The sequence below is a fragment of the Phlebotomus papatasi genome, chromosome 1, assembly GCF_024763615.1.
Source record: "Phlebotomus papatasi isolate M1 chromosome 1, Ppap_2.1, whole genome shotgun sequence".
Classification (NCBI taxonomy): Eukaryota; Metazoa; Arthropoda; class Insecta; order Diptera; family Psychodidae; genus Phlebotomus; species Phlebotomus papatasi.
This window is the reverse complement of record NC_077222.1, coordinates 107702244-107726084: the sequence shown is the minus strand read 5'-3', so window position 1 is coordinate 107726084 and position 23841 is coordinate 107702244. Positions and strand designations below refer to the sequence as shown.

Below are 23841 nucleotides of genomic sequence, written 5' to 3'. Positions count from 1 at the left end.
CCAAAGGCATAATGGCATAATGGAAAATTTTCAAAAGTCAAAATTTACAACCCTTTCTAAAAAGATCTGCGTAAGTCTATCCTACTCTTTCGCACTCTTCCTCTTCTTTTGATCATCACACCAAATTTAATTTAGTTCCATCCAATTTTGAGTGGAAAAAAATAAGATGGACATAATGCAAAACGTTTGAGAGTGAAAAAGATGTGAATTTTAATTATACGAAATTTTCCTGACCTAAAAGTATGCTGCTTTTCTTAAGACAAAAATGAATTTTTTGTCTTAACAAAATTGATTTTATATTTACGCACATAATCTTCATACAATTTGAGCAAATTTTTAGAAATATTGATAATTTTTTTGACGGGTGGTGAATTTTTTTCCGTGGTGATTCCTAGGAAAGGTTAATAAACTTCTTCCCGCTTTTCTAGGGAAATTTCCCATAGATTTTCTAGAAACAATCTTAGTAAAATTCTCGGAAAACAGGGAGATTTGTTCCACGGATATACCTGGAAAAGCCTGATTAATTATTTCCATCTGCTTCTCAAAATTTCCCAAATTTTCCCGAAAAATTAGGTCCAAATGTAGGAAAAAAGAAGAGGTCTTTCCCAATTATACTATTCTCACGAGAGTATTCGATGTTCTATATGAATTTTTACCAATAAAAAGATCGCGACTGGATGTATATCCTTGAGTGAAAATAGATTTCATACAGATTTATCGGAGAAAACCTATTGAATTTTCCCTGTCTCTGCTGGAAATTTTCTATGAATCTTCCCACACTTTTCTCTACAAACTTTAGTATTTTCACTTGAGTATTCGATGTTCTATATGATTTTTCTCTAATAAAAACATCTCGACTGAAGTATATTCTTAAGTGAAAAATTATTTCCTATGAATCTTTTAACGAAATTCTTATTTTTTTTCTATATACATGGGAGAATACTAAGGAAAAATTCTTAAAGTCAACATAGAATGTTCTGAAGGAAAGTCCAGAGAATTCTTTAGAAAATTACCTGAGGAAATTTGCACAAGAAATCATCAAAATTTCTCTTGGGAAATACCTGGGATCTCCATAGGAAATTTCTATTTCTATGTGTGGAATTTTCGGGGTTTTCTATGACAGAATTCCATTAATAACGAAAATTCTGTTGAAAATCCTAAGGAATACCAGAGGAAACAATCAATGCAAAATTCTCAAGAAATTCTTTGGGAATTTCGTGGGAATTCTAATTATGAAAATTCTAACGGAATTTTCTGTGATCTCGTTGGGAAATCTCCACATCCCGGAAGGGTAATTTCTCCAAAAATTCCCCACAATTTTCCAATAAGGGAATTCTTGCAGACTTTTGGAGGGAAATCCACCACTCAAACATTGACATTTCTGGGGCAAATCCCAAGGAATTCCAGAGGAAATAACCCATAAAAATTTTTCTGGGAATTTCCTAGGAGACTAACGAATTTTCCTCGGCTGAAAATTCATAAAGAATTCCTTGTGATTTCCATGGGAAATTTCCACAGCTCTATACAGGTAATTTCTTAAAATATTCCCAATATGAGAAGTGAACGAGAATATAGAGTGAAAATTCACTGAGAACATGGTGAAATTTTTCTAAAGAATCAGTAGGGAAATTCCTCCTATGTATGAATTCTGAGATGCGTGAGTTACTCACGTGAGAAATTCACGACTCTGAGATCACCTTTAGTTAGCGTTTTGTAAAGCTTTTGTAAGAACTACTGTAAAGTGTAATTCTTAGGTGCATTAAGTGTTTCACATGATGATACTTAACATGAAAACTTAACGAAACTCTTACAAAAGACGATCCAAAAGTCGTGAGTTTCTCACGTGAAAAACTCACGTATGTCAGAATTCATACCCTGGTACGCTTTTTTATGGCGATTTCCTCTCGGTCGAACCCGAGGTGTCTGCTCATTCTTTGATGTTCAAAACATCTACCCTATTAATATAAGACCGATCGGAGATGGTCGACAAAATAGGAAGATTACAGAAGCTATGATTTTGAACGAATTTCACCTAAAATTGTCCTTCGTGCAGTTATAATTTTATTATAGCATCTGAAATCTAGAAAACTCAGGGAAATAATTTAAAAAAGATCGGTTTTCTTGAAAATAAAAGTTTTAAAATAATTATTGTGCCAAATTCCGGCCAACTTGCAATTTCGGCCAACTTTTTTGTTCCTCGAATTTCCATGAACTTTTAAATTTTACGTACTCTAGAGATTATACAATGCAAAACAATAACAAAAAATGTAGCTTCGACAAACGAGATAACGTGAAAAGGAAATTGGAAGAATTCCCGAAGGGCAAGGAAGTATGAGAATGAAGGTGGCCGAAATAGGGCACCAAAGCTATATCTATATTTTTATTCATTTTAAAATGTATTAAGAATGATTTTAGAGTAAATAAAGACGGTAAACTCTTTACAAGGTTCCAAGAAACACTCTTTCAGAAGAAAGAATAAAAAAAATCAATTTGAATTTAAAATATTAAATTTCAAACTTGCGACTTTGACGCTTGCATGCAACTATGCCGAAATTTGGCACACTTACCCTAGGCCTTATTTAAATCCATGTCTCTTTTTTGCGAATCATTATTCCGTAGGGAAATCAAGATATTTTATTTAGCTAGATATTCGGAAAGGACTTGTTCTAGTCGAGCTTTCGTAATTTTTGCATGCCAAATTTTTCAGCAACCTAATTATTGTATTTTTTTGAGAATATTTCTTCAAGAAATAAACAGAACAGAAATTTAATTTTCACTAAAATACTGCCCAATCTGCTTCAGTTTTTCTCCAATGCAATGGTATCAAAAATTAATAAATCCGGGAAATAGGGTAAGTGTACCAAATTCCGGCCAGCTTGCAATTCCGGCCACATTTTTATTCCTCAAATTTCCATGAATTTTTAGTTTTTGCATATTATAGAGATTATACTATGCAATAAATTAACAAAAAATGTAGCTTCGATAAACGAGAAGATGTTAAAAAGACTTTGGAAGGATTCCGGAAGGGCAAGCAACTATGAGAATGAAGGTGGCCGAAATAGGGCACCAAAGCTATGTCTATATTTTTATTCATTTTAAAATAGATTTAAAATGATTTTGGAGGAAATGAAGACGACAAACTGTCTACAAGGTTCCAAGTAACACTCCTTAAGAAAAATTAACAAAAAAAAATCAATTTATATATAAAATATTACATTTTGAATTTGTGACTTTGGCGCCTGCATGCAGCTATGCCGAAATTTGGCACACTTACCCTAATTCAAGTTTCAAATTCAGTTGATTCAATTTTTGGCAGGGAATAAAATGGGATTTAATTCTAAGTGATTCTATCTAAAAGAACTTTTAAGGAGTGTAAGTGATTTATTGAAAAATTGGCTCACGCACTCTTTCACTTTTTGCTGTTGAGGATGATACCGTCGTACTTCTGCTGGAACCACTTCATCGCGTCCTCCTTCGTGAGACGATGCTGGAAGCCAATCTTTCCCATCTTGCGTCTCTTGTGAGCAACGTTGAATCCTGAAAAAAAAACAGTCGGGAGATTAGAGATCGAAAAACCTGAGTATTTTTTTTGGGAAGTGTAAATCTCCAGCCACGGAAATCTCTTTGCAAAAAAACATGTATTTCTCTGTTGGCTGGGAAATTAAACTTTGCTCTCCGCACAGTGACTGAGTACCGAGGACATTTATTTAAATCCTCAACACTTAATTGTATGCGAAAGATTTCGTGAGGAATTTTGAGGGAGATGGGGGATTTACCTGGCCGTCCGAGTACGACGTAGAAGTCGAGACCGTAGATTCCGATGGAGGGATCGTACTTGATGCCCAAGTCAATGTGCTCCTGAATACCGAAGCCAAAGTTTCCGGTGGCGGAGAAATTGTCGCGTCTCAACTCGTACTCACGCACCTTGAGGCCACGCTCGAGGATCTCCTCAGCCTTGGCACCTCGCACTGTGCAGTGCACGGCAATTTTTTCATTCCTACGAATACCGAAGCTCCTCACGGTGTAGCGGGCTTTTGAGAAGACGGGCTGCTGACCAGTCAGCTGTTCCAGCACCTACAACAAACCCAATACCCAATCAGCTCAGTGGAAAATCCAAGAAAAACGCCTTTCCGGAAAGGAAAAACTGTCTCAACTCGAAGTAAGTCGCCTAGTTTGGCTAAAGAATTAGTAGGCAACTGTTGCAAATAAGAAGATATTTTCTCTGGCACTATGGTACAACTGGAATACCCACAGGTCGGGGATACTATTCCAGCTCTAAATAGTGCAACCGGTAGTGCCCTAAAGAAGAATTTCGCAATGGAATGAAATGCACTCACCTTGGCGGCACGCGTAAGCCTATCACCAGATTCTCCCACGCAGATGTTGAGGCAGAGTTTCCTGATGTGAAGCTCTCGCATGGGATTCTTCGTCTTGTCCCTCTTGATCTTCTTTCCCTGCGTCTTACCGCCCGCAGGCGCTGCAGCGGGCTGCAAAAAAAAACCAAAGAAATCAACATTAATTGAGGTTATGTTGCATCTATTTGCATTTTGATTCCCAGAAGAGGAAGTTTATCTATTTTCTACTTGATATCGGATCCTACACTCTCCTGCCTATATTCAATGAGAGATTATCTATAAATTCCTCTAGAATAATCAATATTTTCAGAGATTTCCAAGAAAATCTACAGAGAGTGGTTAACTTTTCACACGTGTACTGCCCTCGAATGAAAACATCCCTCCACTGTTTTCTGGCACACTTATTCACAAATCCTTCACATCACTCTACTTCCTGGACAATCTAGGAATATTCCTGGACTATTTTTACTAATCTAGGGATGAAAAATCCAGAGAAAACGTAAGATTTACCTTTGCTGTAACACTCGTCATTGTGGGGAAATAATCCAAAAGAAATGGCGACGGCGATGCTAGAGCCACCTCGCGGAAAAACTCAGCAAACAGAAAAGCAACGAAAAAATTCAAGGGAGAGAGATTGCATTTTGTCTGGAAAAAATATAATTTGCATTTTTCAGTGTTAATACCCTTAATCTCTGTGTGTTTGCCAAAGGAAATTGCTGCAAAAATGACTCCCTGGCTTGTACCATTGGAATCAAATCCTGAGGTGAGTTATTCCCCTTTGCAATCTGTTGGAAAACTTTTCAGAGGGGCTCCCCCATTTTTTGTTTGCACTGAAAAATGCTGCAAATATTTGCTTTTTCACCACTTTTACACAGTGAAATATTTATCTGGGTCTCTAGATAATGTTCAGATAAAGCATTAACTTTGCTTCTTATCGAGAAATTATGCATAATTCACTTGGTATCGATTTTCAATAAAACATTGAGGTTAAGCCGGGTGACGCATCAATTTTGTTTGAATTTTCCGGAAAGAAGCCTCATAGTGTAATCCTTTTTGGGATTTATAGGTTCTCAACAAGTATATCTATACGCTGGGAGTGTCGAAGAAATGGAACATTGTTGATATCTTTGGGCTAGAACCTGAAATGCTGGAATGGGTTCCCCAACCAGTAAGGGCTGTGATCCTGCTCTTTCCCTGCTCAGATGCTGTAAGGAAGCTGCAGTGTATTGCCTTAAGGATAAGTCAATAAATCTCCCTGGTTGTCTTTTATTGCAGTATGAAGCCCACCGTGCCAAGGAGAATGCTGAACTTAAGGCTACTCCTCAGACATATCCAAGTGATTTGTTCTACATGCGACAGACAATTCCAAATGCCTGTGGCACAATTGCTCTTGTCCACAGCATCGCTAACAATCCCGATGTTGAGCTGGAGGATGGTGGAGTTCTCACGAAGTATCTCAAGGAAACTCGTGAGTTGACACCGGAGGAACGTGGTAGAATTCTCGAGGAGAACAAAGAGTTCATCGGAACCCACCAGGAAGTGGCTCAAGAAGGACAGACTGAAGCTCCAAATCCAGATGAGAAGATCATCCATCACTTTGTGGCTTTTGTCAACAAAGACGGTGAACTCCTTGAGCTCGACGGTCGCAAGGAATTCCCAGTGAAGCATGGACCAACATCAGCTGAAACTCTCCTTCAGGACGCAGCTAAGGTATGCAAGATCTTTATGCAGCGCGATCCTGAGGAGGTTCGCTTCAATGTCATTGCCTTAACTGCAACTCAGAATTAACTCCTTCTGGGAGAGTCTCATCCGTTTATGGTTCTTTATTTTGCTTTAAATCTAAATTATGCGTCATTTGAATTGCTTTGAGGAAATGGCACTATATCCAGAAGATCCTGATACATTTCCATGTGAATTTTTGTAAAAGCCAGTGCTGAAATTTCATTTAATAATATATTTACTACACAGCTACCACATCGTAGTAAGGTTGTTCAGTAATGACTTGCTGCTTTTTCGCTAGAGGGAGTTTAAAGTCTCGATGGCGTACATTTTCTGACGTTTTGTTCACACAAATTCGCTCAATGGAGTTTAATCTTGAATTTAGTCACGCAGAAGTTCGCGCAATTTTGAAATTTTTCTTCGTGCAAGGAGAGACTGCAAGGGAAGCACATCGTAAGATTAACGCTGTTTTGGGAGATGGTACAGTATCGATTAGAACCACAGAAGAATGGTTCCGTCGGTTTAGGATCGGTAGAAACGACACATCAGATCCTGTCCCTAGTGGACGGCCTAGATCTACTGATGTAAGTAAAATAATTCAAAAAATCCAGGAAGACCCACATTTGAGCATCAAAACTATCGCAATGGAGCTCCAGTTGAGTACTGGAACCGTTCACAGGCATTTAAAAGCCGCCGGATACACGAAAAGGCAGGATGTTTGGGTCCAGGAAGAGTTATCTGACTGAGAAATCTAATCTAATCGATCTGCGAATTATTGCTAAACTTCCATATGCTATAAAAAAGTAAGCGTTGAAAAGGTTGAAAATCATGTAAAAAGCAACAAATCATTATTGAATAGCCTACTAAATAAAATGTTTTGCTGAGGTTCCGGAAGTTGAAACTGAAGTTGACGAAATTGACCAAAGACCCTTCGTGGCCGTAGTGTTAAGTCGCTATTCCAGGGCTATACGAAGTGACTAGGGTTTGATTTCCAGAGAGGAATTTTCTCCGCTTTCTGGCTTGTGACTTCGTATTCTATTCCTTACAGCGAAATTCCTATACTCCAAGCTCCAGTAGGGGAATTCCTGTAACAGTATGACAATGTCATATGACAAATTTAATTTTTTTTTGTGGTAAATTAGGAAGAACTAATCGTAAATCCGATTGATATCAGTTACTATAAGTTTCATGTACTTGGAATGATCATTCGATGCTCACTGGGCTTTAATGTTGTCCTACTCCTGAATTTACTACAAAAAGTTGTCATATGATATTGTCATACTGTTAAAGAATTCCCCTACAGGAAACGACAGACAAGATGAATAGATCTAATGGGATCTACGGAATTCCCTGTCAATGTGGGCATTATCTGAGACACTCCTCTCAGAAGCTCATCAATAGAATCAGGCAGCACAGACTATCTCTGAAAGATGTCTCTGCTAAGGAGTCTACCTCTCGTGCGGTATGTGAGAGAGCATGATCATGATCACACATTCAAGTTCGAGGAGATTCAGATTCTCGATTGCGTCAAAATTTCCCGCCATTTGGACTGGATGGAGATAGCTTACATGCAACGGCGTAACCGGCTCCGGGTCCGGGATTCTGGTTGTGTGAATCAGGGAGTAGAGGGTTTCCAACTCTGTGGCTACTACTCTAGCCATCTGGGAGACGGCGAGGAAACAATATCCTAAACAGTTAAAGTTTTTGTGATATTTGTGATTCTGTGTTGTCCGATGCTTTTTGCCGAGAGATTTTTTAAATATTGTGGAATCAATGTCTATAAACAGTCTGGCGTTAAAGGTGTTCGGATTGCATCCACTCCATCCACTGCACTTGATTCCACGGGCATAGGACTAACAACCTCATCCCGTACAAGAAAAAATAATAATGAATGTCTAGAAATCCCCTTGCGGGAAGGCCTTGTTCCTTTATGGAATGTTGTGACAGCATTATTATTATAATTATAATGGACCTGCTTATGAACAAATACCGGGTGAGCCCCAGACTGTCCACGAGGAACTATTCCTAAACACGTCTGCACTGCACGACGGGCGATGGTCCACCAAGGAGAGAGTTCTCCCTTTCTCTACTCATATACCTAATCCTTGCTAATAGTCCTATAAGATACTCGCTTGACAGTCGTCTTCGCCATCCTGGTTCTGGTTCCGGGAAGAAGACTATTGTCCCGAAAGAGCAGGAATTTTGCCAAAGCAGATCATTTGTTGCTTATGGCGGGTTTTATTCCTTCTGCAATATGGTGACCTGAATAGGTGTAAAAGTTTGCTCATAATATAAGTCACTCTTTTGAAGCACATTATTTTTTTTTAATTGGAATATTTAAAACTAAATCGAAACGTCGTCATTTGAAGAAAACATCATCCTGCATTTTTCTTTGCCCGACTGCAATTCCAATCCCAAAGCATCGTAATTACCCACTGTATACCAGTATACCAGCAACATACAATACACGGTAAAATCATACGGCTACTGTATGACCAAATTATTGGAAGAAATTTTTTTTGGAACAAAATTGTACCTATTAGAATAGAAGATATTAGTTCCTTTCCATTTTTTTTTATTTACGGAAACAGTTTGGTTGTTTGGTTTCCTTTTGAAGCCGTCTTGTACTCTCAGCGTTTTCAAAATCTTATCCGGAAGCGCCAAAACGTTCCTGGATACCTCGGATTCGGATACAAATTCTCAGAGGCGAAAATGCTGCCACTTTGCGGAATAATTTCGTATTAAATTCAAGCAAACATATTTTTGGTTTTGTTTACGAGGCGGAGTGCGAAGCCAAAGACACAGTTGATTTTTTATACAGTGGAAAATATTTAATTATCTTTATAATTTTCTAGTGAAAGTTGTTAGAATGACAGTCTGGGTTGTACCGTTGGAATCGAACCCTGAGGTAAGGGATTGCTTGATTGTTTTTTAAATCCTCAGCATTATTTCTGTTGATTTGAATCAGCTGTTCCGGTCAAACATTTTTTATAATTAATCATTATTTTCTACATTTTCTATAATTTGTAATAAATTAATTTTAATTTGTGATGAAAAAGAAGGTTCTATTGATAAATTTGTTTTATCCTCTATTGATTAAAATTGCGTAATTTAATGAATTTTAATAAGGAAGGTTAACCCGGGTGACACATCAATTTTGCTTTAGAAGGGAAGACTCCTAGAAGGATTCCTCGTTATTAATCCTTCTAATGGTTATAGGTTCTGAATAAATACATTTATGCCCTGGGAGTATCTAAAAAATGGAGTATCGTTGATGTGTTAAGCCTGGACCCTGAAATGCTAGAATGGGTTCCACAACCAGTGCAGGCTGTTATCCTTCTCTTCCCCTGCTCAGATGCGGTAAAAGATATTTTTGTTTCGTTCCCTTTTGCATATAAGATAATCTTATTATTCTATTTCTTGACAGAATGAGGTTCATCGTAGCCAGGAGAACGCTGAATTAAAGACCAATCCCCAGACAATCCCAAGTGATTTGTTCTACATGAAACAGACAGTTCGGAATGCCTGTGGGACAATTGCTCTAATCCACAGCATTGCTAACAGCCCAGATGTTGCGTTAGAGGACGGCGGAGTCCTCACGGAATATCTCAAGAAAACCCGAGGAATGACACCAGAGGAGCGTGGTAGAATTCTTGAGGAAGACAAAGAGTTCATAAGGATTCATGAAGAAGTGGCTCAAGAGGGACAAACTGAAGCTCCGAATCTCGGAGAGAAGATTAACCATCATTTCGTGGCTTTTGTCAACAAAAATGATGAGTTATTTGAGCTGGATGGCAGCAAGAAGGAATTCCCAGTGAAACATGGACCAACGTCAGCTGAGACTTTTCTTCAGGATGCTGCTAAGGTATGCAAGATCTTCATGCAGCGCGATCCTGAGGAGGTTCGCTTCAATGTCATTGCCTTAACTGCTACCCATGATTGATTCCGATAAATCGAGAGCCAGAAAGTTAAAAAGATAAAAAAAAATGATAGGATGGCTAATGCCCTGTGATATGATTTGATCGTGTCGCTGCTGTTAAATTTAGTACGTATTGCTCCCAAAGCCCTACGACCTTAAGTATGCTGCTCTGTTAGACGCCCTTACACCCCTCACAAAAAAAAAATTTTTAGAAATAAAACAGGAAAGATGTTCGGCCTTCTTTTTCGTGATTTTCTTTTTGGAAATTAATGTACATTTTTGTTTCGTGCTTTAAGGATCATAAACATCATAAAGGATGAATTTCCGTTGATACATGCCAATGACCTTGAAAAATTCTTGCTTTTGGGGAACCGCTGCGTCCCGGGTCAAATAGGTCATATAAATTCAAGATATAGCAGACTGTATTTTTATCAACGGATTCCACTTGTTGCGGACGGACAGCAAAGACCACAAAGGCTTAACTTTGACTGTATAGTTATGTTATCTGATACACTGTGCGACACGTTGTGGGCGTCTTTGACGAAAGTGCCAAAACTTGTTAGAGGGTCATTTAACTGTCTTAAATCTGAAGTCCCTTTGTCCGGGTCACGTCTAGATTTTTTTTATAAATATGCATTTATTTTTTTTGCTGTTTTCTAAAATTCAAAAATTTATATCTCCGGTTCTAATTATCCGGTGGTAGTCACATAAGGATCAAAGCCGTAATTAAATAATGCCAAATGCCACACTCACTGGGAATGGATCACTGGAAAATCTTGGGCAAATGAATAGTTAAATAAAGCCGCGTTCGCTTGGAAGATCTGTTCTTTTGCGACTTGTGATATGCTTTTGGTCCTTATTAAAAACATAGAATTCTATCCGCTGTCTGGAAAAATTGTTAAAACTTCTGGGTAACGTGATTGAGTTATGCCACGTCTAGTTTACGTCACGATTTCTTTTCGAATAAATTGCCCTGTCAAAGCTCTCTCACTAGTAAACAAATTCTGATAAAGGTATCCTAAATCTGCCCGCGGTTCCCTATTAGAAAAGATAGGTGTCGAAGTCTGTCCTATCGGAGGCTCCTTGCGAGTTTTCGTAACAATATTGCTTTTACGGGGAGGGATTATTAGGCTCTTGCCTCATCGTCTCTAGAAGGACCATATCTCTTGTTCGTTAGCCTCAGGTTCGTGACTTCCCACTGGGGTTGGTTATCCTCTCAATCTTCTATCACTCAACAAGTGTACCAGGACCTACCGGACTCCATTGGCTTCAACTGCTTCCACCCACCTCAATCTAATTCACGAATTTTTACAATTTGCTTAATCAAATTAAGATTGCAAAGAATCTTAGCTAAAATTTTCACCCCGTCGCCATATTGAAACTCTCAATTTTATATCAATCTACTAAGTAAAATAGCACCTTATTCTGACTCAGAACTTAGCTTGATCGTCTCCTAAGGAATTCAGGCAAAACTATTCAATAAATTTTACTAAATTAAATGATTTTTAACGCGAGAAAATATCCTTGTTTAAGCAAATTCCTTTCCTAAAAGTATTTCACAACTGTACATCACGCCATACTACAAAAAGACTGATAAATTTGCCGGAAGAGGGCATTACCGCATTACATAATAAAATTTTCAAATATATTCCGCCAGCTGGCGCTTACGTAAAATGTAAAATGCATATTTCTCAGCCGATTTGGATAATTTTGAATTAATTTTAATTTTAAACGATTTGAATCATTTGAATCAATTCGTTCAAATCTTTACTACTATCTTTATTACTTTGCAGGCACTAGGGGAAAATGCTCTCCCTTCGAACGTTCATGCCTTCGAATAATGTGATTTTTTTTGTTTTTCGTAAGAGATTTACATTAATTTTTCACGGAATTATCAACAGCTGATGATAAACCAACTAATATTTAATAGAAATGTATAGGGTAAGTGTGCCAAATTTCGGCATAGTTGCATGCAAGCGTCAAAGTCTCAAGTTTGAAATGTAATATTTAAAATAAAAATTGTTTTTTTTAATCTTTCTTTATAAGAGTGTTGCTTGGAACCTTGTAAAGAGTTTACCGTCTTTATTTACTCTAAAATCATTCTTAATACATTTTAAAATGAATAAAAATATACACATAGCTTTGGTGCCCTATTTCGGCCACCTTCATTCTCATAGTTCCTTGCCCTTCGGGAATTCTTCCAATATCTTTTTCACGTCATCTCGTTTGTCGAAGCTACATTTTTTGTTATTCTTTTGCATTGTATAATCTCTAGAGTACGTAAAATCTAAAAGTTCATGGAAATTTGAGGAACAAAAAAGGTGGCCGAAATTGCAAGCTGGCCGGAATTTGGCACACTTACCCTAAGTCTCTAGGAAAACTAAAAGAAAATTCACATTATTCGGAAACATGAACGTTCGAAGGGAGGGTACTTTCCTCTACAGGCTTTTTCCAGTTTTTTTTTTGTTAATTACCGATTCATCTTCGGTTGTCTTCTATGTCCTTTCCAGAATTAGCAAAGGTTTTTGAGTTTTTGGTTTCTTATGGTTAGAGAAACAGGTTTTTTTTTGTACCTCTGCGCAGCGTAAGGGTCCATACGGTTCATATTTCATATCTCAAAATCAAGATGTTATATTAATCCATTAGGTTTTTGTAAAAGCCAGTTTTTAAATTCGGTTTAATATATTTATATATTTGCTACTCATAAAAAAGATTCACTTGTACAACTCAAAAAATTCACACGACACTGAGACTAGAGAGATGAAACCACAATTGCTTCCAGATTCATTCGAATTTCAGCTTTCGTCTCTTGAGGAGATTCAGAGAGCCAAATTCGACGTATTTGTCACTGAAGTAGGGAATGTAGAAAGCCCTGAAGATGTTGTGGGATTCCTCAGCATTCACAAAGGGTAATTGCTTGAGTAGACTCCATTCCTTGTCTCTCTCCAGGAAGTTTGGCTCGAGGTCTGAGTACCTGCCGACATCCAGGTCGATGAGAAAGTGGCATTTTGTGTAGTTGAACAGCATAAAATCATTCCCTTCGTTGCGATCATTGAAGTAAGGATGAATTATTTGGGTTCCATTGGCAGTCTCATCGAAGTAGGCTGGGAGCATCCCTTTGAATTCTGATTCGATGAATCGAACCCGGTAATTTGTGGGCAGGAAGAAACTGCTGGGGAAACGGTACCAGTCCTTCCCGAAGCAGACATTAACAGGTCCCTCGACTTGGAGGGTTTTGTCTTTGGCCAGATTGTTGAACTCTATCATGAGATTTATGGGAGCATGGTAATTGCGGTAGAGAGTGAAGATCCTGGACACTCCCAGGAGGGTGGCTATTGCGATAAAAATGCCCGCGATGACAGTGGATTCGTCCCAGTAGTGGCTTCCTGGACGGAATCCCCGGAGGAGTCCTTTGATGCGAAAGTAGACCTTCTGGATGACATCCAGGGATATTGCTCCGCAGAGATTTATCAGGAGGTACACTGGGAAGAGGAATCTCTCTTCTTTGTGGGGTTGGGGCCAGAAGATCAAGAGCCAGAGATAGAAAGGGGCTAGGCTGAGCCAATGGGGTAAGTAGAGGGTACTTTTGGACTTGGCCGGGACGAAATAGTGACAAATAGTCAAGAGAAAGGGAGTTCCCAAGGCTAGAAACCACACGATATTGAAGTTGAGGAATCCATTGACCAAGTAATACTTGAAGGATTCAATTCCATAGAGATTTGGGCCATGAGAAGAGAAGACATTGTAGATGATGAGATTGATTGGAGCTACAACGACTCGTCCGAAAAATGTGGAATCTATGAGGGTCATGGGAATGAGAATTGTCGCAGCTGATATCCCTGTCCATACGATGAAATTCTTCAGCATTTTCTGCCTGAAGATCATGTCCAGGGCTATTGGAAGTCCTATAGCACCGGCAAAGGGCCAGCCTAGAAGGGCTGAAATTGCTGTAAGGAACACTGCGGAATTGTATCGCTGGAACCACCATTCAGCCAGAGCTGCACTGCCCAGGTACATGGAGAAAGAACTGGGCAGGAAGGCTGTTGAGGAGATGAACATTCCGGCACAGAAAAATTGGAAGATAAGCCAGACATGTCCAACATGTATGCCAAATTCTCTGCAAACAGCCCTGAAAACCACAAAACTCATGACTTACCGAAGTTTTCTTCAAGAAAATGTCCAGGAACTCACTTGTAGAAATGGAACTCCACAATGGCACAAACAATTCCCAGGATGCATCGAACAAAGTAAAACATCAGCATGGGATTTGGAATGTAGATGCTGTTGTAGAACCAGGCAGGTAGGCCACACATCATGAGATACGTGTACGACCTTAGGGCATATTCCGGGCTGTATTCCCATGTCTGGAGGCCCTTTCCGTAGATCATGTAGTGAAGGGGATCCCAGTAGTTGAAAGTCTCATCGCAATCACTGATGTGTGACCAAATTGCGGCAAAGAGGCGAGTAGTAAAAAGCAATTTGATGGCAGAATCATGACCGAAGATCAGGAACTTGGTTGATGAGACGGGAGGGGCATCCCTGGGCGAAAAAACCATGAAAAACATCTCCTGACGTGGACAACAAAAACTTCCACTGCTTCAAACTCACTTCTTTTTCGAAGAATTCCAGAAGGATTTACTCTTGGACTTTCCTGTATCATCCTTACTACCTTTTCCGCCTACTCTTAGCTTTGCTGGTGGTTTTCTTCCCTGAGTATTTTCACTTGAATTCCGACTGAGGATTCTCTGTCGAGCCGGTGCCATTTTTAGGTGTGATTCCTTCTAATCACAGCTATTGTAATCCTCGGATTTTCTAAAAGTGCTCCGATCGAGCTGAAATTCACAGGGTATATGTTTTGAACATCCCTGATGCCGAAAATCATAAGCCGGCAATTTTGGGTCCGGCCGGCCGTCTGGCCGTCCGTAGTACGCAATTATCTCTGGATTGGATAGAGATATCTTCATAAATTTTTTTTTAATATATCTACGCGCGCGTACGACGATTTCTGTCCTATTAGTTTTTTGAAAAACCGGTTCTAAACCGGTTAAAAATCACGTTTTGTTGTTTATCTCGAAATCCTATTATGCAATTTTGAATTTTTTTATGTTTTGTAGCCCAGAAACCCGTCTGACCAGATAAGCGTGGATTATAGCCTCAATTAACCCCAATCTTTCATACCTTACTTTTAAGAAGCTTTCATACAAAATACCCCTTACCAAATATATGTGAAGGACACTGTTTTGCGTTCATGGTGGTGAAGAGCGGAACTACGAAAATTATGTTGCCGGCCGTGTTGCTCAGTTGTCAGTGACAAGATAGAATATTTTCCAAAACATTTTATTTGTTTTTAAAATTCTCACAAAGATTCTCAGTGCTTTTAGTGTTTATTTAATAATAATAAATGTGCGTGAGTGCGTGTCGTGTAGGGAAAGGTGTCGTGGTAACGATAAACAAATTTCCAACCCTGAAATACGTGTTTTTATTTTCTTTCGGGGGTATTTTTAGGAGACAATTTTTTTTCAGAATGGTTTTTGCTTTTCTAAAGTGTTAAATCGTTCATACTGGTTAAATAAAACATATCACTATCTTTGTAGCTCCTATCATTTGTATAAAATTCGAAGGTGAAATCAGGATGTGCAATTGACAGTTTCATTCCACCGCCATTGATGTACGTGGCAAAATCCAGTCCTTAATTTGGGCCTACCACTCGGATCTTGCCTAAGAGGGCTAAAATAGTGCCTAAAGCTGGGTGTTAATTAATGACTAAACGCTGGGTCCCCCTTACCTTGTGTCAGACGGGAAATTTAGACCAATTTAAAAAAAAAATTTAAGGACATTCGTCTAGCGGTTCTCGAGATATTTCATTTTGAACATTTCACTTTTAAGAAAATTTGCTATTAGCGTCAGGCGGGAAAAAAAGCGGGAGAAACGGCGTCGGACAAGCTATCCCCATATATATAGCACTCTCTCACTCTCCCTTTCTCTCTATCCCCCTCTCAACTTGGTGAGTCTATATCCGAAGATTTGAAAGGTGGCATATACATTTCACGATCCGCGATGTCTTTCGCGGATCATCACGAGGCGCGAATTTTCTCGCGGATTTTCGCGGGTCGCAAAATTTTTCGTGGATTTTCGCGGATCGCGAAATTTCAGACACTTTTATGCATTTCTCGTCCAATTTTCTTAATTTTCCAGTGAAATTTTGCACATATCAAGCCTGAAAGAGGCTCTAAATGGATGTAAAGTTTGAGGCCTCTATCTCTCATAGTTTCCGAGATAATCAACATTAAAGATTTTCAGACACTTATGCATTTCTCGTCCAATTTTCTTAATTTTCCAGTGAAATTTTGCACATATCAAGCCTGAAAGAGGCTCTAAATGGATGTAAAGTTTGAGGCCTCTATCTCTCATAGTTTCCGAGATAATCAACATTAAAGATTTTCAGACACTTATGCATTTCTCGTCCAATTTTCTTAATTTTCCAGTGAAATTTTGCACATATCAAGCCTGAAAGAGGCTCTAAATGGATGTAAAGCTTGAGGCCTCTATCTCTCATAGTTTCCGAGATAATCAACATTAAAGATTTTCAGACACTTTTATGCATTTCTCGTCCAATTTTCTTAATTTTCCAGTGAAATTTTGCACATATCAAGCCTGAAAGAGGCTCTAAATGGATGTAAAGTTTGAGGCCTCTATCTCTCATAGTTTCCGAGATAATCGACTTTAAAGATTTTCAGACACTTTTATACATTTCTCGTCCAATTTTCTTAATTTTCCAGTGAAATTTTGCACATATCAAGCCTGAAAGAGGCTTCAAACGGATGTAAAGTTTGAGGCCTCTATCTCTCATAGTTTCCGAGATAATCGACTTTAAAGATTTTCAGACACTTTTATGCATTTCTCATACAATTTTATGTATAAATATCGTTCGAGTTTGCCACAATCCGATTTTGCAACGAAGGAATCACACCTCTATAAGCTGATCTAGGCTTATCACTGGCTTCCACATCGACACCCCGCGCCATCTGGCGGAAATTTTTTTTTATCCAAGTGCGACATAACCTCACTTTTCCTAAAAATGGCTCTCAGATTGTTTTCTTCTCAATTTTCTTTGTTTTCTCTGAATAATCTCTTGCCCAGAGTGAGTTTTTTCATCCTCCCAGATAGTACAGGGACTAATTAATGATTTAAAATTACAGGTTTTGTCCATCAGGACGAAATACACGGACAATCGGATGCGAAAAGATGTAAAACGTCGTCAGGTTATTGCTGCACATGCAGTGGAGAGATTGAGAGTGAATTCCCTGAGGAAGAATGATATCCTGCCCATTGAAATTCGCGAAATTGCAGACGCAGAGATCAATGCCTTCCCCAGAGATTCTTGTTTGAATCGAGCACGAGAGCGTTGCTGCATAACTTCAAGGCCAAGAGGAATAGTTTTCCGTTGGAGGATGAGCCGGATTGTTTGGAGACTACAGGCGGACTACAACAAACTCTCGGGTGTCCAGAGGGCAATGTGGTAGACAATGGTGAGTAGCAATGAGGCACAATTATATTTATTGTACATGGAAAAATATACACTAGAAGGAAATTTATCAAAATTAATTGCTATCGGAGTCTGAGAGGGGAACTTCTTCCTTCTTTTCCTCTGTCTTGTAGTGACGATATTCCTTCTTCAGCTCCCACATATTTTTATGGGGATTCTTCATGTTGTAGTCACACACTTCCTTGAGAATCTCCTTAAGGTATCCAATTGGCTGCCTTGTAATCTTGACGAGATCTTTAATGTTGTAATATTGATGCTTTTCAAAGGCATTGAAAAGCATATCCTGAACAGCATTCTTGTCATCTCGAGCTTTCTTGCCTTCTGTCTTCTTTCGCTCCTTGTACTCAATCTGAAAGGCAAAAATGAATGCCAGGATTATCGAGAAAACTTGAGGAATATTCCCAATGACTCACATTGTGTTTGTGATCTGAGACGGGTTTGTAATTGTGGACAATTTTCTCGAGGGATTGAACTCTCCGGACAGGCTGCGAAGCCTTTTTGATTGACTCGAGTTTGAGTTTCATGTAGCAATTATCCGCATATGGACGACATTCCAGCTTCTGCACTATCCTTCCCTCCATGAAGAGTTTCTCGGATTCTGGCACAACTTCATCTGACTTTCCGGCTGCAAGGAAAATTGGGACAATTTACAGGTTGCCCTTCAAAAATTCCCAGAGACAAAAACTCACGGACAACATGTGAGAAAACCCCAAGGGTCTGCTTCGTGACCACGGACACATCGAGTCTGTGGTCTTTGGGGATCTTCTCAGCAGGATCCAAATTGATCACAGCTTCTGATAGAGCCAGGGATACTTGAGCCTTCTGGCCAGGAACTTTGGATATCTTCAATTTACCCACTTCAATATTTCCCGGTGCCTTTTCCCACTTATTAGCTATGTACTTTGGCACTTTTACCAACCAAACTCCCCGTCCTGCATTCGATAGATCCAATTCCTTATCTACATGGGGAATTTCTAGCTTGGACATTGTGAAAATTGAGAAAATTTGCAGAGAGTACGTTGCAGAAAAGCGTAAACACGGCTGACTTTCGCAAGAAACTGCACTAATGCCTCTGGCGGAAATATTAGGAACTTCTTGGATAAAATAAAAATTCATCTGTCGTTGCGTTCAAATTGTATTTCTCTTACAATTTTTTTTGCCCATTAAAATCTAGTAAATGCACTTTTTCCCTTGGTAACAAGTTCTCTCTTCATTCTCTTGACACCTCATCTTTCTGGTCCTTCTGGTCAGTGCTTAAATCCCTTCAGTGGATAGTGCTCCTTGTACTTTTCAACATGTTCTTCCATCTGCTTGAGTTGCTCTCTGTCAAAAAATCAAAATGGAGAAATTACAAAGCGTCCTTCCTGAGCAGGAAAATTTTCACACTAAATTCCATCAAATAACTCACCGAAGGTGTGCAGGAAGATCATAGTACACATCATTAAACATTTCCCTCCAGTCTGGCTTGGGTTTCTTCTCCGACAGCGAAATTTGCGAGAGAACCTGCTTACGAATAGATTTCACAAAGGCATTTTCATCTTCTTCATTCCACCATCCCTTGGACCGCATAAAGTTCTTCAATTTATTGATCGGATGCTCAACAGTATTCCAAACTTCGAGTTCTTCAGGTTTCCGATAAGCACTGCTGTCGTCAGATGTTGAATGGTGGCCAATTCTGTAGGACATTGCTTCTAAGATAATGGGCTTATTTGTCTTCATTACGTATTCTCTAGCTGCCTTTGTGGCATTGTAAACTGACAGGACATCTGTTCCATCCACACGAAGGGCTGCCATTCCATATCCAGATGCTCTTCCTGCTATTCCATCTCCACGGTATTGCTCTGAAGATGGTGTACTGATGGCAAAACCGTTGTTGCGGCAGAAGAATATAACCGGGGCATCTAGAGTAGCGGCAAAGTTAAAGGCAGCATGGCAATCACCCTCGGATGCCGCGCCTTCGCCGAAGTAGACAATCACACAGCGATCGTTTCCTTCCTTGAGTTTCAGTGCATATGCAGCTCCAACTGCCTGAGGAATCTGCGTAGCTGAAATAGAGAAAATTAATTAGATTCATCATTAAAGCCTTTCATAGATTCCCTAGAAAAGCTATTCGGCGTTATCACACTTGCACATTAAAATTTTAATGTGATTCACATTAATTGTCACTTGTGAGCGTCCAAATATGTTATTTGTGTCTTTGAGTCACTTAATATTTGGGGTTTTTCTATTTATTGATAAAGAAGTGGACTTGGCCTGCAAAAATAAGTTTAAATTTACCTAAAGGATAAATATTTTTCACAGTAAAAAAATAAAGAGAAAATCGCATCAATTTTCGCATTAATGCTATAAATCAATTTATATCAAATTTTGCAGGCCAAGTCTACCTTATTATCAACAAATAGATCAAATTTTGAATATAAAATGATTCAAACACACAAATTACACATTTGGACTCTCACCAACGACAATTAATGTGAATCATATTAAAATTTTAATGTGCAAGTGTGATAACACAGTAAGGCATGCAAGCCATTGTGAGGCGTCGACCTCGACGCAGACTTCTAGGACAAAGTGGTTGGATCAAATTCAAAATCTTGCCTTGAACCGCCTTGAGATCGAACCCAAACATCTTCAACAATCCTAGGTTGCCTAGGTCATAGGCCCGCGACCCCAATAGGGATAAGCGATTAAAAATGATGATGAAGGCTTTTCATACTGAAACCAATAAGAACCTCTAACACAGGTTTCTTATGGCCTGTGAAAACGCCCAATATCTTTAAAGATCATCATAGTCGCCGGTCAAACTAAGTTCTCAATGGGGGACTACGACTTTGAAGTTGTTGACGCCGTCGTTTATCTTCGGTCAACAATCATCATATCAACTAAAGTCGGCGCACGGCTGCTGAAAGCTAACAGGGCCTATTTCAGTCCATCAAGAGTTTTCCAGTCTAGAACCTTCAGCATAAAGATTAAACTATTACTGTATGGGACTGTGATCCTTCCAGCCTCACGTATTCGTCTGAGACGTGGGTCCTCAGCAAACAGAATTGCGAACTCTTAGTCGCGTTTGAGAGGATGATAATACGACGGATTTTTGGTCCCGTATGTGTGTAGGGACGATTCCGGAGCCTATACAACCATGAGGTGTATGAGCGCTACCGAGAGGTAACTGTCGTCAAGCAAATACGCCTCAATAGACTCCGGTAGGCTTGTCATCTGGTTTTCAAGGATGAGGATGACAGCCTGAAAAGTCTTTGGGAGCGGATTCTATGCTTTGAGGGAACTAGGCTGACTCAACTCAACCTCCGATAGACCGACGGAGTGGACCAGAACACCATCTTATTAAGGATGCGGAATTGGAGAACAGTGGTGCGTAACAAGTTCAAGTGGCGACGAGTCCTGAGTCAGGCCTAGACCAGCAATTGGTTGTAGCGCCGGTTAAGTAAATATTTATAACGTTTAATGACGAAGTCCAGGCTGGAAATACCTTTGACAAAGAGTGTGCGTTTAAAAGTGACCTGTGAAGCTATTAGAGCTATAAATCCTCGAACAGTAACGCAATCCCCCTTTGTCAAAAGGGAAGCTAGGAAATTCAGGACAACCACGCGTTATCAAACGCTACAGACGCTACAGATAAACTACGGCACGCATCTGAAGAAAGGATGGTAAATCACAACCAACAGAAAACGTTCCTGTCACCAGGTCACCAGGAATTTTTCTGGCGTTAAAGGTGTTTGAACTGGATCCAATCAGCTTCATTGCACTTGATTCCACAGGGTATGGGACTGACAACCCCAACCCTGTATATGAAAAAATAATAATGGATGTCCCGAACTTCGCTTGCGGAAAGGCCTAAGTTCTTTTCTCTAACGTTGTGCGACCAGTATTTTATTATTTATAGGCTCACAATCAGCCAAGAAGTCTTATAATCAAAGTCGTATACAAGGAAATACCTACGGATATATCGAAGTAGCATGATCAGATCAAGATAAAATTTTGTTAAAAAAGAATACCAAGGTTCATCACCTGATCAGCATACGGAATCATTTCTCTGTGAAGGAGGAAAGGGCATGGATGAGGATTGGCTGATTTCTTTTTAAAGATACCAATTGGTTTGGAACTTTTTGGGATTTAGCAGAAGTCCATTCATGGACGATCAGTGCTCGATGCGTGCTGGATTTTCATTCATAAATTCAAATGCCAAGGAAGGATTGGATTGAAAGGATCACTCCTCAAATACACTTGCAGATCATTCGCATATAAATGATAAGAGCAGCCATGCTGTGTACCTGGCAGGTTATTTTCGTTTATGAAGAGAGGAAACCGTAAGGGACCAAATATAGAACCCAGGCCAATTCCATTAGACAGAGGCAGATGAAGATGTGTGGTCAGCATATTTGACAAATTGTGAACGCAAACTTAAAAACGGATAAGCGAATGAAAGAAAGAATGAATTGTGAAATTCAAATAACCTATGACTTGGAAAGCAGGAAGAGGAGTACAGCTAAAAGAAAACACACTAGCTCTCTGCTCATCGGAAGGCATGTTCACTAATAGGTTTTCTTAAAGATGCACATGATGAGGTACATTGTGCACCAAATCGGTCTTTAGGGATTTAAAATAACAGAACGCGGAAAAACGTTTGGTGAATTCAAAATAAGGACTCACTGCCACCAATTGTCATACAACGCCAACTGGCTGCACGAGAAGGATAATAATTAGTAATAATTAACTCGGGACAATCATCTTCCAGATGGACCCCTAAAAAAAGAATGAACTATCCGGAAAAAGATTTAGAGTGATTGTATATGGAATAGATAGATCTACTCCAAAAATGAGGATATGACATAAATGGGAAATTAACTGTGGCTATCTACGCCAAACTATTAAGCACGATCTAGATGTTATGTATAGTTCTAGTAAGACCAGGAATAGGAGATGTATTCGAATTATGAATACACAATACAGGATGGATAAAGGATTCCATTCTATTAGCCCTCCAACTTACCCAAGGGACTGGATATTGTTACAAAGTTGAGTTTCTTGGATCCGTAGTGGACTGGCATTTGTCTGCCTTTGCCTTCGTCATCAACATTACCATAACATTGATCAATAAACTCGGATATGGTGAAACCTCGCCACACCAAGACTCCAGCTTCACGGTACTGCCCATAGACAAGATCATCCGGCGTGAGGGCTGCTGCACTTCCAATGTGAGAGGCTTCTTCACCAAAGTTCGTCATATAGAAGGATATTCTACCCTGTCGCTGAGATTCATAGAGAATCTTATCCATTGTATTGAGAAGCACCATGTCACGGAACATTTTTTGGATAGTTTCCTGCCCAAGTTGGGGCTCCTGTGTCTTGTCTTCAATAATGCCATCAGCATCCATAATACGATAGATGGGAATGGGTGCTACATTTTCGGCATGCGTAAGTTGGGGATTGGATGTGAATGGTGCAGTTGCTCCTGGAAATCTTGGACTCTTCCCATCAGCACCTTTGACATCATTCTTATCGAGTTGCGTCGTGAGACTTCTCTGCAATTTGAAAGATTATGTAAGGGTGTCAATGTCAATGTGGTCAGAAAAACGAGCTGGGTTCAACCTGCTGTTTAGATAATTGCAGAAGTATCCTCGATCGCATGAATATCCTTGTTGAGTGCTGAACACATCGTTGGATCATTTTCACTTTTCTTACTGAACTGGGAAAATTGTCGGAAGCAACCGAAATATCTCGAGCTATTGGCAATGGCACAATGAGAATGATACAACGAAATACACGTTAATGATAAGCCGTGCTTCTTTTGACAACAAAATTCACAAATACAGATAACAGTGGCACATGTGACATAAGCAAGTAAACTTTTTTAACTCTCGATCATTTGGAAGCTTTTTTTGCGAAGTGGTGTGAGAGAGATAAAACACCAAGCGGCATTGCCGAAGAAGTTTATTCTATTGATAGCTATACCTAAAGTGAGAGTAATAAATATCTTCAAATGTCAAAGGAGATAAAGTGAGATAGTTGATTGTGGTCTTGGTATCATCTGACAAGACAATCTTATCTCTTATCGGTGAAAATGGCATCGAGAGAGTGATTAAGTGAGAGGGAGATGGATTAGTGGTGTCTAGTGAGAAAGCTCCTTACCAGATGGAACCTCATACCCCACACCCACTTAGCTTATTTGAATTTAAAGTGCTTGGCTATTTAATGCTAATTCGCTAGCAATCGTCAGGGCAGAAGATTGAAAGATATATTCAATGGAAGAGACTCCATGTCGATGAGAGTGAAAGAGATACTGG

The 23841-nt window shown here is 39.4% G+C and overlaps 7 protein-coding genes across 9 annotated transcripts; 3 read left to right on the top strand and 4 right to left on the bottom strand.

The window, feature by feature from the left end:
• Positions 1–3361: 3361 nt before the first annotated feature.
• On the bottom strand, positions 3362–4950 carry LOC129799126 (60S ribosomal protein L11). The gene is made up of 4 exons (XM_055842776.1): positions 4866–4950; positions 4338–4487; positions 3777–4074; positions 3362–3537 (listed from the first exon to the last, which is right to left on the bottom strand). The coding sequence occupies exons 1-4, from the start codon at positions 4884–4886 to the stop codon at positions 3410–3412; spliced, it is 597 nt and encodes a 198-aa protein (XP_055698751.1). The 5' UTR covers positions 4887–4950; the 3' UTR covers positions 3362–3409.
• Positions 4938–6329, top strand: LOC129799124 (ubiquitin carboxyl-terminal hydrolase-like). The gene is made up of 3 exons (XM_055842773.1): positions 4938–5118; positions 5422–5562; positions 5631–6329. Exons 1-3 carry the CDS (start codon positions 5080–5082, stop codon positions 6141–6143), a joined length of 693 nt encoding a protein of 230 aa, XP_055698748.1. The 5' UTR covers positions 4938–5079; the 3' UTR covers positions 6144–6329.
• Positions 6330–8804: 2475 nt separating this feature from the next.
• LOC129799123 (ubiquitin carboxyl-terminal hydrolase-like) lies at positions 8805–10233 on the top strand. The gene is made up of 3 exons (XM_055842772.1): positions 8805–8982; positions 9294–9434; positions 9502–10233. The coding sequence occupies exons 1-3, from the start codon at positions 8944–8946 to the stop codon at positions 10015–10017; spliced, it is 696 nt and encodes a 231-aa protein (XP_055698747.1). The 5' UTR covers positions 8805–8943; the 3' UTR covers positions 10018–10233.
• Positions 10234–12656: 2423 nt separating this feature from the next.
• On the bottom strand, positions 12657–14878 carry LOC129799118 (alpha-1,2-mannosyltransferase ALG9). The gene is made up of 3 exons (XM_055842761.1): positions 14602–14878; positions 14185–14532; positions 12657–14122 (listed from the first exon to the last, which is right to left on the bottom strand). The coding sequence occupies exons 1-3, from the start codon at positions 14754–14756 to the stop codon at positions 12778–12780; spliced, it is 1848 nt and encodes a 615-aa protein (XP_055698736.1). The 5' UTR covers positions 14757–14878; the 3' UTR covers positions 12657–12777.
• Positions 14879–17051: 2173 nt separating this feature from the next.
• On the top strand, positions 17052–17594 carry LOC129799125 (28S ribosomal protein S14, mitochondrial). The gene is made up of 2 exons (XM_055842774.1): positions 17052–17134; positions 17193–17594. The coding sequence occupies exons 1-2, from the start codon at positions 17072–17074 to the stop codon at positions 17514–17516; spliced, it is 387 nt and encodes a 128-aa protein (XP_055698749.1). The 5' UTR covers positions 17052–17071; the 3' UTR covers positions 17517–17594.
• LOC129799121 (general transcription factor IIF subunit 2) lies at positions 17528–18615 on the bottom strand. The gene is made up of 3 exons (XM_055842771.1): positions 18229–18615; positions 17953–18164; positions 17528–17888 (listed from the first exon to the last, which is right to left on the bottom strand). The coding sequence occupies exons 1-3, from the start codon at positions 18524–18526 to the stop codon at positions 17595–17597; spliced, it is 804 nt and encodes a 267-aa protein (XP_055698746.1). The 5' UTR covers positions 18527–18615; the 3' UTR covers positions 17528–17594.
• A 46-nt stretch (positions 18616–18661) lies between these two features.
• LOC129799119 (2-oxoisovalerate dehydrogenase subunit alpha, mitochondrial) lies at positions 18662–23840 on the bottom strand. Of its 3 annotated transcripts, none has more exons than XM_055842765.1 (5): positions 23687–23840; positions 23147–23280; positions 22548–23079; positions 18948–19584; positions 18662–18862 (listed from the first exon to the last, which is right to left on the bottom strand). In XM_055842765.1, the coding sequence occupies exons 2-5, from the start codon at positions 23222–23224 to the stop codon at positions 18787–18789; spliced, it is 1323 nt and encodes a 440-aa protein (XP_055698740.1). In that variant the 5' UTR covers positions 23225–23280; positions 23687–23840; the 3' UTR covers positions 18662–18786. The 3 variants fall into 3 exon arrangements, with proteins under 3 accessions (XP_055698740.1, XP_055698739.1, XP_055698738.1); XM_055842764.1 differs by having other exon boundaries at positions 23147–23509; positions 23687–23834; XM_055842763.1 differs by lacking the exon at positions 23687–23840 and having other exon boundaries at positions 23147–23590.
• Position 23841: the final 1 nt, after the last annotated feature.

Bases quoted from the DNA above. Each gene is read 5' to 3' on its own strand.
- LOC129799126 (XM_055842776.1), bottom strand. From the start codon at position 4,886: ATGACGAGTGTTACAGCAAAG. The intron at 4,488-4,865 runs GTAAATCTTACG...TTTTTTTTGCAG, and splicing joins TGACGAGTGTTACAGCAAAG to CCCGCTGCAGCGCCTGCGGG. The intron at 4,075-4,337 runs GTGAGTGCATTT...GGTTTGTTGTAG, and splicing joins GGCTTACGCGTGCCGCCAAG to GTGCTGGAACAGCTGACTGG.
- LOC129799124 (XM_055842773.1), top strand. From the start codon at position 5,080: ATGACTCCCTGGCTTGTACCATTGGAATCAAATCCTGAG. The intron at 5,119-5,421 runs GTGAGTTATTCC...TGGGATTTATAG, and splicing joins CATTGGAATCAAATCCTGAG to GTTCTCAACAAGTATATCTA. The intron at 5,563-5,630 runs GTAAGGAAGCTG...CTTTTATTGCAG, and splicing joins TCTTTCCCTGCTCAGATGCT to TATGAAGCCCACCGTGCCAA.
- LOC129799123 (XM_055842772.1), top strand. From the start codon at position 8,944: ATGACAGTCTGGGTTGTACCGTTGGAATCGAACCCTGAG. The intron at 8,983-9,293 runs GTAAGGGATTGC...TAATGGTTATAG, and splicing joins CGTTGGAATCGAACCCTGAG to GTTCTGAATAAATACATTTA. The intron at 9,435-9,501 runs GTAAAAGATATT...ATTTCTTGACAG, and splicing joins TCTTCCCCTGCTCAGATGCG to AATGAGGTTCATCGTAGCCA.
- LOC129799118 (XM_055842761.1), bottom strand. From the start codon at position 14,756: ATGGCACCGGCTCGACAGAGAATCCTCAGTCGGAATTCAAGTGAAAAT. The intron at 14,533-14,601 runs GTGAGTTTGAAG...TTTTTCGCCCAG, and splicing joins TGGAATTCTTCGAAAAAGAA to GGATGCCCCTCCCGTCTCAT. The intron at 14,123-14,184 runs GTGAGTTCCTGG...TGTGGTTTTCAG, and splicing joins GTGGAGTTCCATTTCTACAA to GGCTGTTTGCAGAGAATTTG.
- LOC129799125 (XM_055842774.1), top strand. From the start codon at position 17,072: ATGGCTCTCAGATTGTTTTCTTCTCAATTTTCTTTGTTTTCTCTGAAT. The intron at 17,135-17,192 runs GTGAGTTTTTTC...TTAAAATTACAG, and splicing joins TGAATAATCTCTTGCCCAGA to GTTTTGTCCATCAGGACGAA.
- LOC129799121 (XM_055842771.1), bottom strand. From the start codon at position 18,526: ATGTCCAAGCTAGAAATTCCCCATGTAGATAAGGAATTGGATCTATCG. The intron at 18,165-18,228 runs GTGAGTTTTTGT...TTTTCCTTGCAG, and splicing joins GGTTTTCTCACATGTTGTCC to CCGGAAAGTCAGATGAAGTT. The intron at 17,889-17,952 runs GTGAGTCATTGG...TTTGCCTTTCAG, and splicing joins TCTCAGATCACAAACACAAT to ATTGAGTACAAGGAGCGAAA.
- LOC129799119 (XM_055842765.1), bottom strand. From the start codon at position 23,224: ATGATCCAACGATGTGTTCAGCACTCAACAAGGATATTCATGCGATCG. The intron at 19,585-22,547 runs GTAAGTTGGAGG...TCTCTATTTCAG, and splicing joins AACAATATCCAGTCCCTTGG to CTACGCAGATTCCTCAGGCA. The intron at 18,863-18,947 runs GTGAGTTATTTG...ATTTTTTGACAG, and splicing joins GATCTTCCTGCACACCTTCG to AGAGCAACTCAAGCAGATGG.